The 16554-nt window shown below is 39.0% G+C and overlaps 1 protein-coding gene across 4 annotated transcripts in view; it reads left to right on the forward strand.

The window, feature by feature from the left end:
* Positions 1-16554, forward strand: part of B3GALNT2 (beta-1,3-N-acetylgalactosaminyltransferase 2) — a 52905-nt gene that overhangs the window by 14756 nt on the left and 21595 nt on the right. For 2 of the 4 annotated variants that reach the window (XM_067025684.1, XM_059054622.2), the window contains exons 3-5: positions 2756-2856; positions 7017-7210; positions 12461-12556. In XM_067025684.1, the coding sequence (XP_066881785.1) occupies positions 2756-2856; positions 7017-7210; positions 12461-12556 (391 nt within the window). The remainder of the gene's footprint in view (positions 1-2755; positions 2857-7016; positions 7211-12460; positions 12557-16554) is intronic. The other 2 variants (XM_067025685.1, XM_059054624.2) reach the window with 1 other exon arrangement.

Here is a 16554-nt window from a genome sequence, read left to right on the forward strand (position 1 = left end):
ATTTATTCATTTCTGTTTATACTTTTATTCTAAATGCTAGTTGTTTATTAAAGGTATTCTGCCTTAATTGGCCGTTCATAAAAGAAACCATTTGCATTTCTGTGGTTATGGCTTACTTTCAGGTCTTGCATTTCACTGAGGGAGCCAGACTCCCCATACATTTCTAGGACGCTATTTAATTAAAAGTCTTTGTAGTGAAGCTGTAAGTTGTCAATTTCACAAGTATTTATTAAGTATCCTCTGTATACAGGTAGTATACTATGTATAGTAGAATACATAGATAAATACCGTATAGCCTGAGTCTTTATGGGGGCTTGGAGTTTAGTAGAAGGAAATAGATGTAATAGTGTAATAAAATGTTATATGTGCTATGAATTAAATAGATACAAAATAGCTTGGAGTGTTTGGGAAATTCCATACAGTTCTGTGTAGCTGGAGTGCAGAGATTATGGGGTAGGGAGTATATGTGTTTGTGGGTGAGTGTGAGAGAGCACTTAGGGAAGGAAAGAGAGGCAGAGAGAGAGAGATTATCATATAAAAAGGAAAGAAGGGAGGGCTTATAACTGTTAAAACTGTTAGAGGTAGGCAGTGACCAGATTGTGCAGAACAACGTGTTGAGAGTTCAGGGGGCCAGTGAGACCTATTTAGCTCAGCCCCTTAGCAGTCCTTGTCTAAAGTGGTGACCTTTTAAGGAAATAAGGTAATTGAATGTAGAACGAGGAAGAGGACTCTAGGATGGTTGCTAGCTTTCTAACTTGGAGAATAATGAAATCATCAATCAAGACAAAATGTATTGATACTAGATGAGAAGATCAGGTTTCTTGGGGAAGGAGCCAAGTTGTGATTTGTTGAGTTTGAGGTATCTGCAGGTACCTGTGCTGGTAAATGTTTATTCACTGGCTCTCTGAAGAAAAGCATGCTTATAAATGTATGTGTATGTTTATTATAAATTTTATTGCTATAAAGACTGGAGCACATAACTGACAGATAATAGGTATAGAATGCTCTCTATTATAACTTTCATATTGATTCTCAGAATGCGTCATTGTTTGCCAGATTTCTGTATATATAACCAACCTGTGGCTGCGGTTGACGAGAGTGTAGTTCTGGCACGAATATTTCCTTTAAAGATTAAGACTAAAGTGACAACTAAGGTATGTGACAGAACTCTACTCTTAGTCAATGAAGTGACTTCTTTGCTGAATCAGATGATAGGTTTTGAACAATGGAAGAGTATTTCCTTAATTTTTTGTACTATTCACAATGGAATGGCCACAAACATGTCACATTTTTAAGTTTGATGTGCAATACTAACATTTTCTCCATCACTTTAAGTCTAGACAATCAACAGAACAATAAATCAAACCCTTATTTGTAGTGCTTGCCAGTTTCCATGCTGTAAGTGTTCCCACCATGGCCAGTTTTGAGCAACTAATGTGACATCTGTGAACACAGAGTTGGGGAAGATAGGCAGTGAGTGGCATACCATTATAATATCCCCACCGTACAGATACAATGGATACATATAACCTCAGATGACAGAGAAATAAGTAAGAAATGATGAATTTGAGCATTTATTTCCTTTTTTTAATATAATGTATTTAATTGTAAGTTTATAAATTTAATTTTTAATAAAAGCTGTGCTTAATAACCAGCTCACAAAATTCTTGAAAATTTTGCAGTTGTCCTTCATGACCCAGTAGGAGCAGGCTGTAGCACACAGCTGTCTGTGGGCCGTCTAGGTGAAGACATATAATGAATTCATGGATCTTTTCCTTAGAAGTTGGGTCTAAACTAGAGATGCTAATTCAGGAATCATTCCCAGGCTGGTTGAATCCTTGGGGATATAATTTGTCCAGGGAGAGCAAGTGGAAAGAGTGAGTCAAGTGAGAAGCGATCCCAGGGCAAAGCCCTGGGGAGATACCACTCTAATGGATGAGCTGGGCAGGAAGAGCCAGGGAACCACTGAGCAAGGCCACGTGGAGAAAGAAGAGAGCTTTCTAAGGTGACCTGCATTGTCGAGCCCCAGAGAAACCAAGTAGGGAAGGGTTGAAGAGTGTCTGTTGACTGAACAGCAGATTGCTAGTTGTATTGGTGGTAGACATCTCGGTGGAAGTGGTGGGTACTGAAGCTGAAATTTCTGTTTTATAAAATGAGTGGGAAATGAGAAACCAGAGGCTGCAATTTTAGATGTTCCTTTGTAGGACTTCACTGTAAAGGAAATGATGGGGACAAGGACGGATGGTAGGTGGATAGAAATTAATGTCAGACTTCATCGTATTTGTAATGTGTAGGGAAGGAGCCATGGGTTACAGGTGGCTAGTGAAGCAAGGTCTATGAGAGGAGAGGTCCTCTTCTGGGATAGAAAGACTACTCAAGCAAAAGGAACACTTTGTGAAATAGAAGAAAGCGAGTGAAGGAGATTCAGGTGTAGATGTGTTTTTAGGTGTGGGCATGAGAAGTTGACTTTACCATAGTTTGCATGAGCATTTGCTGGTGGTGAGGTGGTGAGGCCGAACGTACTCACGCTTGCTTTAATGTAGTCCTGCAGTAGAGGGCTTACACATAAGTCACTTGGTAGTCAGCAGCTCCTAGTTTGCCTGTTCCCCCTTTTTGCTAGACTAGAAGAATTAAGTTAGTATTAATCCTAATAAATACTTGTGTCTCAAAGTAAAAGCTCTGAGATGGGCATGAGGAAACGTGCATGTGCAAGGTGAAGATCAGTAACTGATGTTAATGCCAACACATCTCTCAGTGTGCTTGTGAAGTTCATAATAGGTGCTCATGGCTGTGAGGTGCCTGTGGAAGACAGGGAAGATCCTTATTCCTGCAAACTACTCAACATCACGAATCCAGGTAAGTCTTCTTTTTCCTCAGCCTTCCGACTGTTGTATACACTGGTCTTCCCTTACCCTGTGGGTAAGGGAAGTTCCAAGACCCCCCGTGGATGCCTGAAATCCTGCTAGAACCAAGCCCTGTGCATACTGTGTTTTTTCCTGTTCATACATACCAATGATAAAGTTTAATTTATAAATTAGGCACAGTAAGAGATTAATAACAGTAAGTAATAGTAAGATAGGACAATTAAAACAACATACTATAATAAAATTTATGTGAATATGGTCTCTCTCTCTCAAAATATCTTATTGTACAAATTTAATGCCTTTTCCATTTAACTAAGCACTTTCCCAGCACGTAGTCATAACTTTGGCCGTCTGAAGTGTGACAGCAAAATTAGCACAAATTTCTTTTTCCTTGTTTACAATTTCACAGATAGAATATTCTTGCGGTAGATCTTATTAATCTCAGCATATTATTTTTTTTTTTGTCCTTATTAAATGGAGAACTTTTACCCGTTCACTTGAAGGAACACTTCATGGCTTCTCTTTAGCATATCCGAATTGCCAGCATCACCGCTCTTGGCGCTTTGGGGCCTTACTTAAGTAAAATTAGGGTGACGTGAACACAAGCACTGTGATGCCTCGAGGGTCGGTGCTAAGTGACTCACGGGTGGGATGTGCTGGACAAGGGGTGGGTCACATCCCAGGCAGGACAGAGGTGGACGGCATGAAATCTCATCATGCTGCTCAGGACAGCATGCGGTTTAAAACTTAAGAATTATTTCTGGAATTTTCCATTTAGTATTTTTGGACCACAGTTAACTGTGGGTAACTGAAAAGCAAAACCACAGATGGCAGGTTGGGGAGGGGGGATTACTGCACAAGTTTGATGTCGAGGAAGAGTTGTTGAGCTGAACAGTACCATGGTCTGCTTTTAGCGGACTAAAATCAAACTTGCCTCAAAATGTAGCTTTCATCCTTCCTGACAGACTAACCACTCTGGGCATCTGTGAAGATTCTTCATAGATAAATATGTAATTTTAGGATCCAGGAGAGTTTATTTTTCAGTATGATTCAAACGCATCTGGAAATTCCTTAAGCATAGACAAATCCTGAGTTACTGAAGTTTAAACTTGAAAACTGCTGATTTTACCAGCCTGCTGATTTATTTTATTTTATTTATTTATTTATTTATTTATTTATTTTTGTGTGGTATGCGGGCCTCTCACTGCTGTGGCCTCTCCCGTTGCGGAGCACAGGCTCCGGACGCGCAGGCCTAGCGGCCATGGCTCACGGGCTTAGTTGCTCCGCGGCATGTGGGATCTTCCCGGACCAGGGCACGAACCCGTGACCCCTGCAACGGCAGGCGGATTCTCAACCACTGCGCCACCAGGGAAGCCCCAGCCTGCTGATTTATAATAGCCTTGATACAAATATTGACTCAGCTTTCTCTAAGAATTATTGCCTAAGCTTCTGCAAAAGAAACAAATAGTAAAAAAAAAAAAAAAAAAAAAAAAAAATTGAAAATACAAGTAATATTTTTTTATTCCTTACAGTTAAAAATGTGTGGTAGTTCTGATGAGGATGAAGAAAGGTGATCCTAATTAGGTTCTCCGTGTTACCAGGGAACCAGTTTTAGAAAGTTGATAACTCTATACCTGTATATATTTATTAGCATTTCCCATTATGTTCAGCTGTGGTTCTAAGGGAGATGAAACTTTCCAAAATCTTAAATGTACTGATTATGATGTCAGGTGTTTTAAGATTTGTCACACCTCTATAATTATGTGCACCTTGCCTTTGTAGGCAGCAGTAGTGTAATGGTTAAGAGCGTGGGTTCTGGAGTCAGGCCTCCTGGCTTTAAATCTAGGCTGTGTCATTTTCTAGTTGTATGACCTTTGCACCGTTATTTATTACTCTGTGCCTCAGTTTCGTCATCCGTAAACTGGGGGTAAAAAGTACTTACCTCATAGGGACTGACTTGAGGATGAAATACGTTGATACATATGAAATATTTAGAATAGTTCCTGGGACATGTTCAGTATTTAATATTGTTATTTTTAAAGGACCTACCTTTTTATAAAATTGGGTTGCAATCAGCTTTTTAAATAAATTGGACCATATTTTCAGGTCTGCATTGTAAAGCAGAGGTTTCTTACTTAGGATGTCTATGAATTTATTTAACAGTGTAAGCAAAATTTTTTGTATGATTGTTTTTTTCTGGGGAGAGGTTGCTTTAGCTTTCACTGGGGTCCCAAAGGGACCATGAACCTAATAAAATATTGTATCACTGATGATGTAAGAGTAACCTAGAACAAATTATGTTTGAAATCCAAAACCAAGCCAAACCAAATTTTAAGAAACCTTACCTTTAGATTAACCAGACTTTTACTATTTTAAGTGCTATTATTCATTAATAGTAAAGGAGTGGAGTTTTTCACTAATAGAAAATTTTCATATATAAAATACCTAGGTTACCAATTTTAAAAAATAGGTATAACTAAATTACCATTGAACCTAATTTTATATCTTTGGTAATTTAAATGGCATTTAGATTTATTTAAATACCTTAAGGTCGCCGTGAACATTAATCATCATGATACTCTTGGTTGTATAGAAGTTTGATTAATAGCATTATCAAAGCAGCAGGCTATCTTGTGTCCAGGTAGCTTGCAGTTCGAGGTACATTTGTTTTAGATAGAAAATAGTTGTGTTATAATATGCTTTAACCTACTGCCTTTAAGGGACATGCTTCACTTTGGATATCCTGTTTATTGAGTATATTAAAGAGAAAACCTTCTGTTATTATCCACTATATTTGGAGTCTAGACTCTCCGGCCAGTACTTGCCCCAGCCCATGACAAAATCTGTATACTCCTTTTTTCCCTCCTGCTCATGTGTGTAATTGGGAAGGAGCCATCAATTCCATTTAGTCACATTTTATTGAGCATCTACTAAAGTGTAAAATAGCGTTCTAGGAACTCTAAAGTAGGGATCCTAATGATCTGCTGGAGTATGGGAAGAAAACAGGATTTCTTTTTATCTGAAAATAAAATGTAATCTTTATTAATATTGAATATATTAACTGACGTTAATATGTGTATATTTTGTACATAAATATGACATTAATTTGTGTACAAATATTTTTAACTGATTGGGTTGTGTGATCTGTAAAGTTGGAAAACCACAGCTCTAAAAAATACAAAGAACTATGATAGAATAATCTTTTAAAATAAGTTTTTATGTTATTTCTCAAGGTGACACTGATATTCTCAGCCATATTAGCTGCTCCATATTATCTATCCTGATTCATTTTTGGTAATTGAGAAAATTTTCCAAAAAGGGCTGTTTTTGGCTTTGATTAGACAGCTCTGGGGGGATAGAAAAAGCACTGAATTCGAAGTCAGTAAATCTGGGTTTGATTCCTGGCTCTGCCACTTTCTGTGACCTTAATCAGATGCATCTCTGGGCCTCATTTTCTTAATCTGTAAACTGGAGATAATGTCACAACCACATAGAGTAGTTGTAAAGATTAAATATGATGGGAGATGGCACATAGTAGGTGGTCAGGAATGCTTACTGTGTTTGATGTGCTTGTCTTTTTTTTTTTTAAGTTAGGAGAAAGTGCTATGCTTATCTTTTATCAGTACTGTATAGGGCTATAAAGAGTTCTTCAGTGTTATTTGAACTGATTTCAGTTACTTTTGTACTGTGATAATTGCCCGACATCACAAAAATTGCTCAACAAGACATAGGATTTTTGGAATGTGCACAGAGCAAGACTAAATTTACTCATTATTTATGACGGCAGTTAGTACTGTTTTTATTATCCCCATTTATCCAACTTTTCCTAATAGATGCCTTTAAATTTGATATTCCCCTGTAGTGTTTATACATACAGACACACACGTATATAAAAAAGTTTATTAAAGTAGTTCTTATAATTAAATATTTTACTTAGATGGGGTTGAAAGTTCATTCTTAAATTTCAAAATGAGTTTTTTTTTTCTGGAAGCAGCCATATTTATGAAGCACTTTAAAAATTTATTGTCATTTGTGAAAGAATTATATAACATATAATTATCTAGATTTTGCTATCAAGCCCACTTCATATTAGTAAAATAAAAGGTGGTTTTCGTTTGATTATGGAAACTCCTTTTCTCATTACTTCCTTAGTTTTGAATCAGGAAATTGAGGCGTTCAGTCTTTTGGAAGATACTTCATCAGGGCTCTCTGAGGACTGGGTTGTCAGCGTGAGCTTCCGAGTTCTCTATCCAATCGTTATTACCAGCCTCGGGGTGTTTTATGATGCCAGTGATGTGGGTTTCCAGAGGAACATCACCGTCAAGCTTTATCAAGCAGAACAGGAGGTATGCACTGCTTCGTACATGCTTTTCCCCACTTTTCTCTTTCAAAATCATCAGCTTTTCCTCATGGCAATGAGTAGGTTGGGAGACTTCCACCTTTCTTCCCTTACTGATTAGACACATTATATAGTGTAATGTATTACATGCTGGTTTGAGGAGAGAATTCCAATGAATGAATGTGTTATACCTAGGAAAGGAGGAGTTGGACCAGATTAGAAATATCCAACCTAAAATCCCCTAAATCCTAAGGAATTTCAAAAGTTGATAACGAATATTTAAAGTTTGGGACTTATAGGTATGAGCAAGTCTTATTGCCTCTTTCTTCCAACCCTAAAAGTCTATCACCATAATACAGGCTAACAGCTGCTTTAAATCTTTTTTGTAATAAGGGTGTAGATGTAGAGGGAATAAAAGTTTAAAACAGCTGGGGTTTACTGTTTCTGATATTTGAGAAAACCTAATTTGTTCACAGAGTGTATCTGAAGGAGTGTAGCAAGGAATTGTATGTGGAAAGATCTGTCCCTGGGTTTTAAACTGCAGAAATCTTGAAAGAATTATACAATGAGCACCTGTATATCCACCACCTAAATTCTACAATATTTTGCTGTATTTGCTTTATGACATCTATAGTCATTCATTGATCTATCTTTTTCAAAAAATGTATTTTAGATTAACTTACGGGCATCAGTACCCTTCAACCCTAAACATTTTAGTGTGCATATAATTAACTAGACTTTAATATTTGTTTATGGTTTAAAAAAATTTACAGAGTGTAAGGTGCATTCAGTTTTTTAAACTGTGTAAACCAAACCAAACTGTGTAATCCAAACTCCTACTACCCTACCCCATTACCTAGAGGCAACCACTGTTCTATTTTTTTTTTTTTACATGGACTAGTTTTGCCTGTTGTAGGATTTCATGTATAAATAGAATCATATACTAAGCACTCGCCTGTGTAAGGCTTCTTTCACCCAACATAATGGTTTTGAAACTCATCCATGTCATTGTGTGTATCAGTTAATTTTTCCTTTTCCTTCTTTTAATTGTGAAGTTGTATTCCAACAATATATGATGTTTATGTGTTCTGTTGATGGGCATCTGGAATGTTTCCAGGGTTTTTCCTCCTTTATTCTGTTACTGTGATGAATTACACTTAGTAACTTTGCGGTGTTAAATCAATTTCCTATTCCTCTTGATCACAACATATTATTCTTTATATATTGCTGGAAATTGTATTTCTTGCGCGTGGCATGTAGTTGGGTCTTCCTTTTTATCCAGTCTGGTAGTCTCTGCTTTTTACATGGAGGGTTATGCCATTTGTATTTAATGCATTTATTAAAGTGGTTGGATTTCAGTTTTTCATTTTGCTATTTGTTTTCTGTTCTACTTTTTAAATTTGTTTCTATTTTCCTCCGTTTCCTGCCTGCTTTTGGGTTAATAGAGTATTTTTTACAATTCCATTGTAATTTTTCTGTTGTTCTTTTAGCTACAGCTCTTTGTACTATTATTTTGTGGGAGCTTGGTTGACATAAGAATTACGATATATATCCTGAACTTTTCAGTCTTCTTTAAGTTAACATTGTACCCCTTCATGTAAAATATAAGAACCTTGCCACTATATAATTCCATTTACCATCCCCTGTCTTCTTTGCTCTTGTTGTCATATGCCTTATATCTATATGTGCTATAAACCTCACAACACAGTGTTACAATTTTTGCTTTAAACAGCTAACTGTATTAAAGTAATTTAGAGGACAAAGCCTTTTATATTTGCCCACTTACTTACTGTTTCTTGTGCTCTTCATTCCTCCTGAATGTCTCCTTTAGCCCAAATCAAATCCTTTACCAATTTTTATAGTGCAGGTTGACTGGTGATGATTTTGCTTAGTTTTCATTTTTCTGAAAATGTTTTTAATTTGCCTTTTTTTCTTCCCCTCCTTTATTTTTGTGGGATGTTTTCTGGATATTGAAATTCTGGGTTGACTTTTTTTCCTTTTCAATATTTTGAAGATGTCATTCCAGTGTTTTCTGGCCTCCATTTTTTCTGGTGAGAAGTCAACCTTCCTTCATATTGTTTCCATGTACGATATATGTAATATGGGTTTTGTTTTGTTTTGTTTTTTTCCTGGCTAATTTTAAGATTTTTCTCTTTGTATGTATTTGGTTTTAAGCAGTTTCTCTGTGTTGTACCTTGGTGTGGTTTTTCTTTGTTCTGCTCAAGGTTTGCCAAGTTTTTCAATCCATAAATTTATGTCTTTTACCAAGTTTGGGAAACTTTCGACCCTTATTTCTTCAAAAAATTTTTCCCAGCCCCATTTCTCTCTACTCATTCTGGGATTCCAGTTACATGTATGTTAGACCTTTTGGTACTGTCCCGCAGATCACAAAACTGGTTTGTGTTTTTTTTTTTTTTTTTTCAGTTTTTTCTCTCTTTTTCAAATTTGATAATTTCTGTTAATCAGTATTCAAATTTATTGACTCTTCTGTCATATCAAATCTGTTAAGCCTAGCCAGTGAATTTTTTTTTTTAGATATTGTACTCTCTAGTTCTAGAATTTCCATTTAATTCTCTTTTGTAATTTATATTTCTCTAAAATTTACTATTTTTCTAAATTCATTTTGAGCATATTTTCTCTGTGGGCTTTACCTTACTTGTAATAAGAGTTTTAAAATCCTATGTCTGCTATTCTAAATTGGAGTCATCTTGGCCTGTCTTCATTGATTATCAGTGTTTCTCTTGCACATGGTAACATTTTCCTGTTTTATCTTACATTGAGTAACTTTGGATTATATCCTAGATATTGTGAATAATTCATTATAGGATCTCTGGATCCTATTATATTCTTTGAGGAGTATTGATTTTTTTGTTTGTTTCTTTTAGCAGTCAGTTAAATTAGCTGGGCACAGACTCTAAACTCTGTCTTCCTTGTAGTGAGCAGCAGCTGAAATGAAATCTCTAGTCTATTCTTTTGGACTTAGATGGGCTGCTTGGATTCTGCTTTGAATATGTACTTCGTGAGTCAGCCACAGATTAGGACAGAATTTATGGGAAGAATTGAGGATTCTGTCTGTGACCCTTTCCTTTCTGGGGTTTTCTTCCTCACTTGTTAGCTGATGTGTTTGTCTCCACCCTGTCTTCTGATTTGCAAACAGAAAGACTGCAGTTTTTATTTCAGAATTTTAGTTGCCCCCTGAGGTATGCCTCAGACAAAGAACCATTAAAAAAAAAAAAAGTGGGGGAAGCATACCCAGTGTCTTTCTCATCTCCTTGGTATTGTTTTCCTCCAGTTTCTGCCTGCTTTGTGTACTTCCAGTGCCTTCAGCTCATGCGGGCCTCTCACTGTTGTGGCCTCTCCCGTTGCGGAGCACAGGCTCCGGACGCACAGGCCTAGCGGCCATAGCTCATGGGCCTAGTTGCTCCGCGGCATGTGGGATCTTCCCGGACCAGGGCACGAACCCGTGTCTCCTGCATCGGCAGGCGGACTCTCAACCACTGCGCCACCAGGGAAGCCCCTCTTTTTTTTTTTTTTTTAATGTTTTGTCTACTGTTCATAATTGTTATCTATAGGAGAATTGGTCTTGATATCACTGGAAGCAGAACTCTGTTCATTTTTATTAGGCATCTTTTAAAATGTTTTTGTATTTATTTATTTATTGGCTGCATCAGGTCTTAGTTGTGGCACACGGGGTCTTAGTTGTGGCATGTGGGCTCTTTGTTGTGGCATGCTGGTTCCAGAGCCTGTGGGCTCAGTAGTCGCAGTGTGTGGGCTCCAGGGTGTGTGGGCTCTGTAGTTGTGAACAGGCTCCAGAGCACATGGGCTCTGTAGTTGTGATGCACAGGCTGTCTGCTTGTGGTGCACGGGCTCAGTAGTTGTGGCACGCAGGCTTAGTTGCCCTGTGGCATATGGGATCTTAGTTCCCCGACCAGAGGTTGAACCGGCGTCCCCTGCATTGCAGGTTGGATTCTTAACCACTGGACCACAGGGAAGTCCTCCTGTGTTATTGTTAATGTTGATTGTTACTAACAGGTACAATGTTAGAGTCACCAATAAACACACAAATCAATGAAGATTAAATTTCTTGTTTGCAGTTTATCCTATTCCTTTGTCCTCTAAAGAATTTATGTAGTTTGTAAATGTGCTTGATGACATAAATATAAGAGAGGGAACAAATCTTAGTGATGATTCCAGCTATTATGGTTCCAGTGAGAAAAGCTTTGTCATGTTACTCAAGTATAGGAGTTCATATATTATTGTGGTTAAAGGTTTCATTGATATCGAAGCTCAAATAGGTAACTGGAATAGCAGTACTCTAAATTCCATTGTCAACCTTATCTAGAAATTAGGATCAATCTTGAATTTTTTTTATACTTAATTTTCTTAGTTTATATAGTCTTTTTTTAAACTATTCATAGTGTTTGAGTTGTCACTCAAGTAGTTTGATTCAGATGTACAATACTTTGATCATGTTGATTTAACTTTTAGTTGCCATATTTTTACCCAAGGAAAGGTTAATCTTTGTCCTCAAGGAAGGCCTAATCTCAGGTGGATCACAATGGGTTCACAGGTAGTCACGATGTAAAAAGATATTACCACGGCATTGCCAAGAGCTGATGTTAATGAAAGAACTACGCTAATTAATTAACCCCCTTCATTCTGAACTTCTGCATGGTCTTGGTGGCTTTAACAGAAGCGTCCCCTGTGGCAAATCGGTGTCTAGAATAGGTGTGAGAACAAGTGTTCTTGCCCAAAACAAGAAGGAAGGGCCCAAAGCAAACAATAGACATAATGAGAATCAGTTCTCTTTTATGTTCCCTTTTTTGTTTTTGTTTGTTATTCTAAAGGTTCTTTTGGAAGGGGGATTCCTGAGTACCTTTGTTCTATGTAGAAATCTGTGATCTTTCAGTTTATTCTTAACCCTTTGGGGCTAAGCCTAGTACGTAGGCTTAATTTAACACCTTACACTTCCCCTAATGCTCCCCATTTCAAGGTGTCTTTTTTTTTTTAAGGTTATCTGGATTATATTTAGTGTTTTAGAACTTCATGACAACTTTGGTTATCTTCAGTAGCTTTATTTAATAACTGTGATTGCACTAGAAAACCCAAATGATGCCTAAACCACAGAAGAACAATATAAGTGACTGTGGTCGGGGCCGCTGAGAATTTAGCCGACCAGCATGTAACTTGAAAGCTTGCTGCATGTGCTGTGTCTGACGTAGGGTATTTCTTCTTGTCTCTTCCCCCCGATCTGCAGGAGGCCCTCTTCATTGCTCGCTTCAGTCCTCCGAGCTGTGGTGTGCAGGTGAACAAGCTGTGGTACAAACCTGTGGAGCAGTTCATCTTACCAGAGGTACAGGCTGTAGTAAAGAGACTCTGGTCCCAGTGCAGGCTGCTGTTGGCCTGAGGGTGTGCTTCCAGAGGCAGACACTGCATATTCTCCTGCCAGGACAGCTCTCCAGAGTGGTGGATGAGGCTCCCAGCGGGGATGTACTAAGCTGTAGCACTCTGCATTCCTCCCTCCAGAGAGCTGCATCATGCCCCAAAGATTCCAAACCACACTTTGAAAAGCTTTGCATGTTACCTGGTTTACTTAGTGGCGTAGAGAACTGCATGAGTGCTCTAGTGACAAAGGATACTAATAGGTGTGGTTGATAGAAAGACCAGGCACAGGTACCATTTGAGTAAATCAAATAGTTTGCTTATCTAAAGAATAGGGGGGTGGAGGGAGGTGCAGACAGGATAATGGCAAAGAGATCGGTCACATTTCCAAGATAAATACAACTTTTCCAAGTAGTGGAAGATGTTTGAAAACATAACTCTTAGGTAGGGACCACCTCAGCTGCCAGGTGCCCTCATCAGCTCTGGAGTTAAGCCCAAATGTGGTTGTATTACACAGCTGGACGTGAACACATTGTTCATCCATCAGCCTCAGCCTTTCCAGGCTATTTGCAGTCTTGTCTGAGTACATTTCTGAACAGCATGCTTTGGAACCACAGTGTGTAGGGGGTCAGTTTCCTGGTCATCTCTGGCGGTCACTTTAGATGAGCTCTAGTTGACAAGTTCCCCCTGCGACATGAACGCTGAATTAAGATGTGGAAGCTGGATGATTGAGCAGCCTTGCTGGCTAACCAGGAAACATCTTCCTACCACCAGGCGTGTGGGTTGCCGTTCACATTTATGCAACAGCACAGTCACACATTTTATAAGGTGCTGTGTATCTCTGGAGTTGAGTACAGGTAGTTAAACTTTGCGTGTTAATCCTGTGGCTGTCAAAGGGAGCTCCTTTATTTCACCTATGGGAACCTCTGTTTAAAAGCGTTTTACAGAAGAGCAAAACTAAAACATACTGGAAAAAAATTTTCCAGTTTCTCAGTGTTATAAAAAAGACTAGTGAACATTCTTACACTTTGTTTTGTATACATAACTGGTTATTTTCTTAGGATGAATTGTTGGTTCAAATTTCTGCACATTTTGGAGGCAGATAGTTTCTTTCTGGAGGGCAGTTTAGCAGTTTGTATCAATTTGAATAATCATCAACATTATATGAGAATGCCTATTTACCTATATGACCTTTTTAAATTTCATATATGAACTTTTTTCCTTGTTAAATGAAGTATGTACCATCAAAGGTATCTTTTACTCTTAATTAAAAGTAGTGGCTCAACTAAGTAGTATTGGCCGAGTGCTGGATCTCAGTTTTTGAAGGAAGCTACTCTTTGGTTTGTTTACTCATTGACTCAGAAAATATTTATTGCGAACTTAGTATATGCCAAGCACTGGGGCTATTTGAGACATAGTACAAAGATCCCTGCCCTTAAAGCAGCTTATGTCCAAGTGAGGATAGAAGAGCCAGCACTGATATTCTGCTTAACTTGCTGTGTCCCAGGCACAGCTGTAAGCAGATTTCCTGCACTGATTGCTCCACTCCTTTAGGATTGAAGCAAGTCATCAATGAGAGTCCTGCCTTTCTGCTCAGAACCAGCATGGGCGGAACCTCACTCAGACTTTGTGACTCCCAGGGGAGAGGAGTGTGATTCCGAGGGGACCAGGAGCACTAGCACTGTGTTAGGTGCTCTCCAGAAAGGCCTGGAGCCTGCTGGAGGAGGGATTCTCACAGATGACTCACGCGGGTTGGCATGAATAGGAAAGGAAGGGCCGCCGTGCCTGGAAGGCAGCGTGGGGTGGTGCATTCGGGTGCAGGTGCCTCAGCAGCCGCCTGTGGGTGCGGCTGAGCTCCGGCGGTGCTGCCACTCGGTGGCCCTGGGACCTGGAGCAAAAGCTCCTTTGCCTCACTGCGTCTCTTCCCTCCTCTGTACGAGGCACCCAGTTCAGAGGGTCGCGCTAGGGCATAAATGATTTCCTAGATGGAGAGTGTTTAGGCCATGCCGCCACACGGTGAGCGTTCGGTAAATAAATGTGTGCTGGCTTCTTCACTGCTGGTCCTCCTCTGGACTTGTGGTTCCTGTTCTTCAAAAGCGGTTTCTCTCCCCCGGGCTGTTTGGCCCCAGGGAACACTTCGCAGTGTCTGGAGACAACCGGGTGTGGAGCAGCACCAGCATCTTGTGGGCAGAGGCCAGGGATGTTCCGAACATCATACGTGGTGCAGGACACGTCCCCACAGCAGAGAATTCTCTGGCCCCAGATGTCAGTGGTGTGCAGGTAGAGAAACTCCAAGAGGAAGGAGTCACAGTGTGGGGCAAGGAGAAAGAAGATAAGCTGTAATATTAACTTCAGGCTAATCACAGTCTTATGGGGCCTGCTCCATTATCTTGGTCAGCCTCGTAGAAAGAATTACAGTTCTTGATGAGTCCACAAAAAAACCATTACTTTCCCTTAGAATGCCCGTAGGAAATACATGCTGAAGTCAAGGTGAAATGTATTTTACTTTCAAGTGATTCAACAACAAAGAACAACAGAAAAGTATGTGTGTCTAGAGACAGAGATAAAGCACACGTGGCCAGGGACTTCCCTGGCGCTCTAGTGGTTAAGGCGCCACTCTTTCACTGCAGGGGGTGCAGGTTTGATCCCTGGTCGGGGACTAAGATCCCGCCTGCTGTGTGGCGCGGCCAAAAAAATTTTTTTTTTTTTTAAATTTTATTTTTTATTTTTTAAAAAATTTTTTAACATCTTTATTTGAGTATAACTGTTTTACAATAGTGTGTTAGTTTCTCTTTTACAACAAAGTGAATCAGTTATACATATACATATGTTCCCATAACTCTTCCCTCTTTTGTCACCCTCCCTCCCACCCTCTGTATCCCGCCCCTCTAGGTGGTCACTAAGTACAGAGGTGAACTCCCTGTGCTATGCTGTAGGGGAAGGGTAAGCTGTGACGATGTGAGAGAGTGGCAGGGACATATACACACTACCAAATGTAAATTAGATAGCTAGTGGGAAGCTACAGCAAAAAATTTTTTAAAAGGCACATGTGGCCAAATGTTAACAGTTGGTGAGTCTAGGGGATTTGGGTGGTAATTTCAACTTCTGTAGGTTTGAAGCTTTTCAGAATAAAAATCAGGTTGGGGCAAGGAGCTGCCTTCCCTTGCCAGTGTTCAGGATGGTATATATGGCAGTAGGTACTCAGGATGGGAAGGACTCAGCCAAGTCAGGTAGTGGCCGTTTTAGTTATTAAGACTTCTACTGGCTAAAGCCTTGTCTTTATTTCCCTTGAGGCTTTAAGCTAAACTGGCTTTTGGTTTTTCATTACATCTGAATAACGTTTTTTCCTTTTATAAACACGCAGTTATTTAATAGTGTCTGCATCTTAGGGGAGTAGGATTATAGATGATTTTTATTTTCTTCTCTCTGTGTATCTGTTTTCTAAATGTTCTGAAATAAATATATATTAGCTTTTATTAAAAGAAAAAATAAACTTTTAAAGATAACATATTCTTTCCTTTTACACAAAATCCTATTTTTGTTGAAAACCTGTTTAATTTTATATGGATACTCATTTTTGCTGCCTCAAGCCTATTGGGCTTATTTGCACAGAAAAAAATGATAGTGAGGAATGGGTTTGCCTGCCTGTGATCAGCAGAGGACGCCCCAAGAAAAACAGATCGTTGATCCCAGTTGTGAGGGAGAAGTGGTTGATTTGTTCATCATCTTATTCCTTCCACACTTCACAGTCGGCTAGAATAACGTCAGCAGTATGGCTTGTCAGCTAAGCAGAGCTTTGCACTGTTTTCGTCGTGTGACTCACTAAAGCATAAATCTCACTGGGGGTCACAAATTTAAATGGAGACTGCTGTGTGTTTCTTTTAAAATATTTATTTCTCTAATTTCATATTTCTCTTAGTGCACCTGAAACTAATTTCAATAAAAAGACTATTTTCATTCAACCCGAGT

The sequence above is a fragment of the Kogia breviceps genome, chromosome 2 (assembly GCF_026419965.1).
Source record: "Kogia breviceps isolate mKogBre1 chromosome 2, mKogBre1 haplotype 1, whole genome shotgun sequence".
Taxonomy (NCBI): Eukaryota; Metazoa; Chordata; class Mammalia; order Artiodactyla; family Physeteridae; genus Kogia; species Kogia breviceps.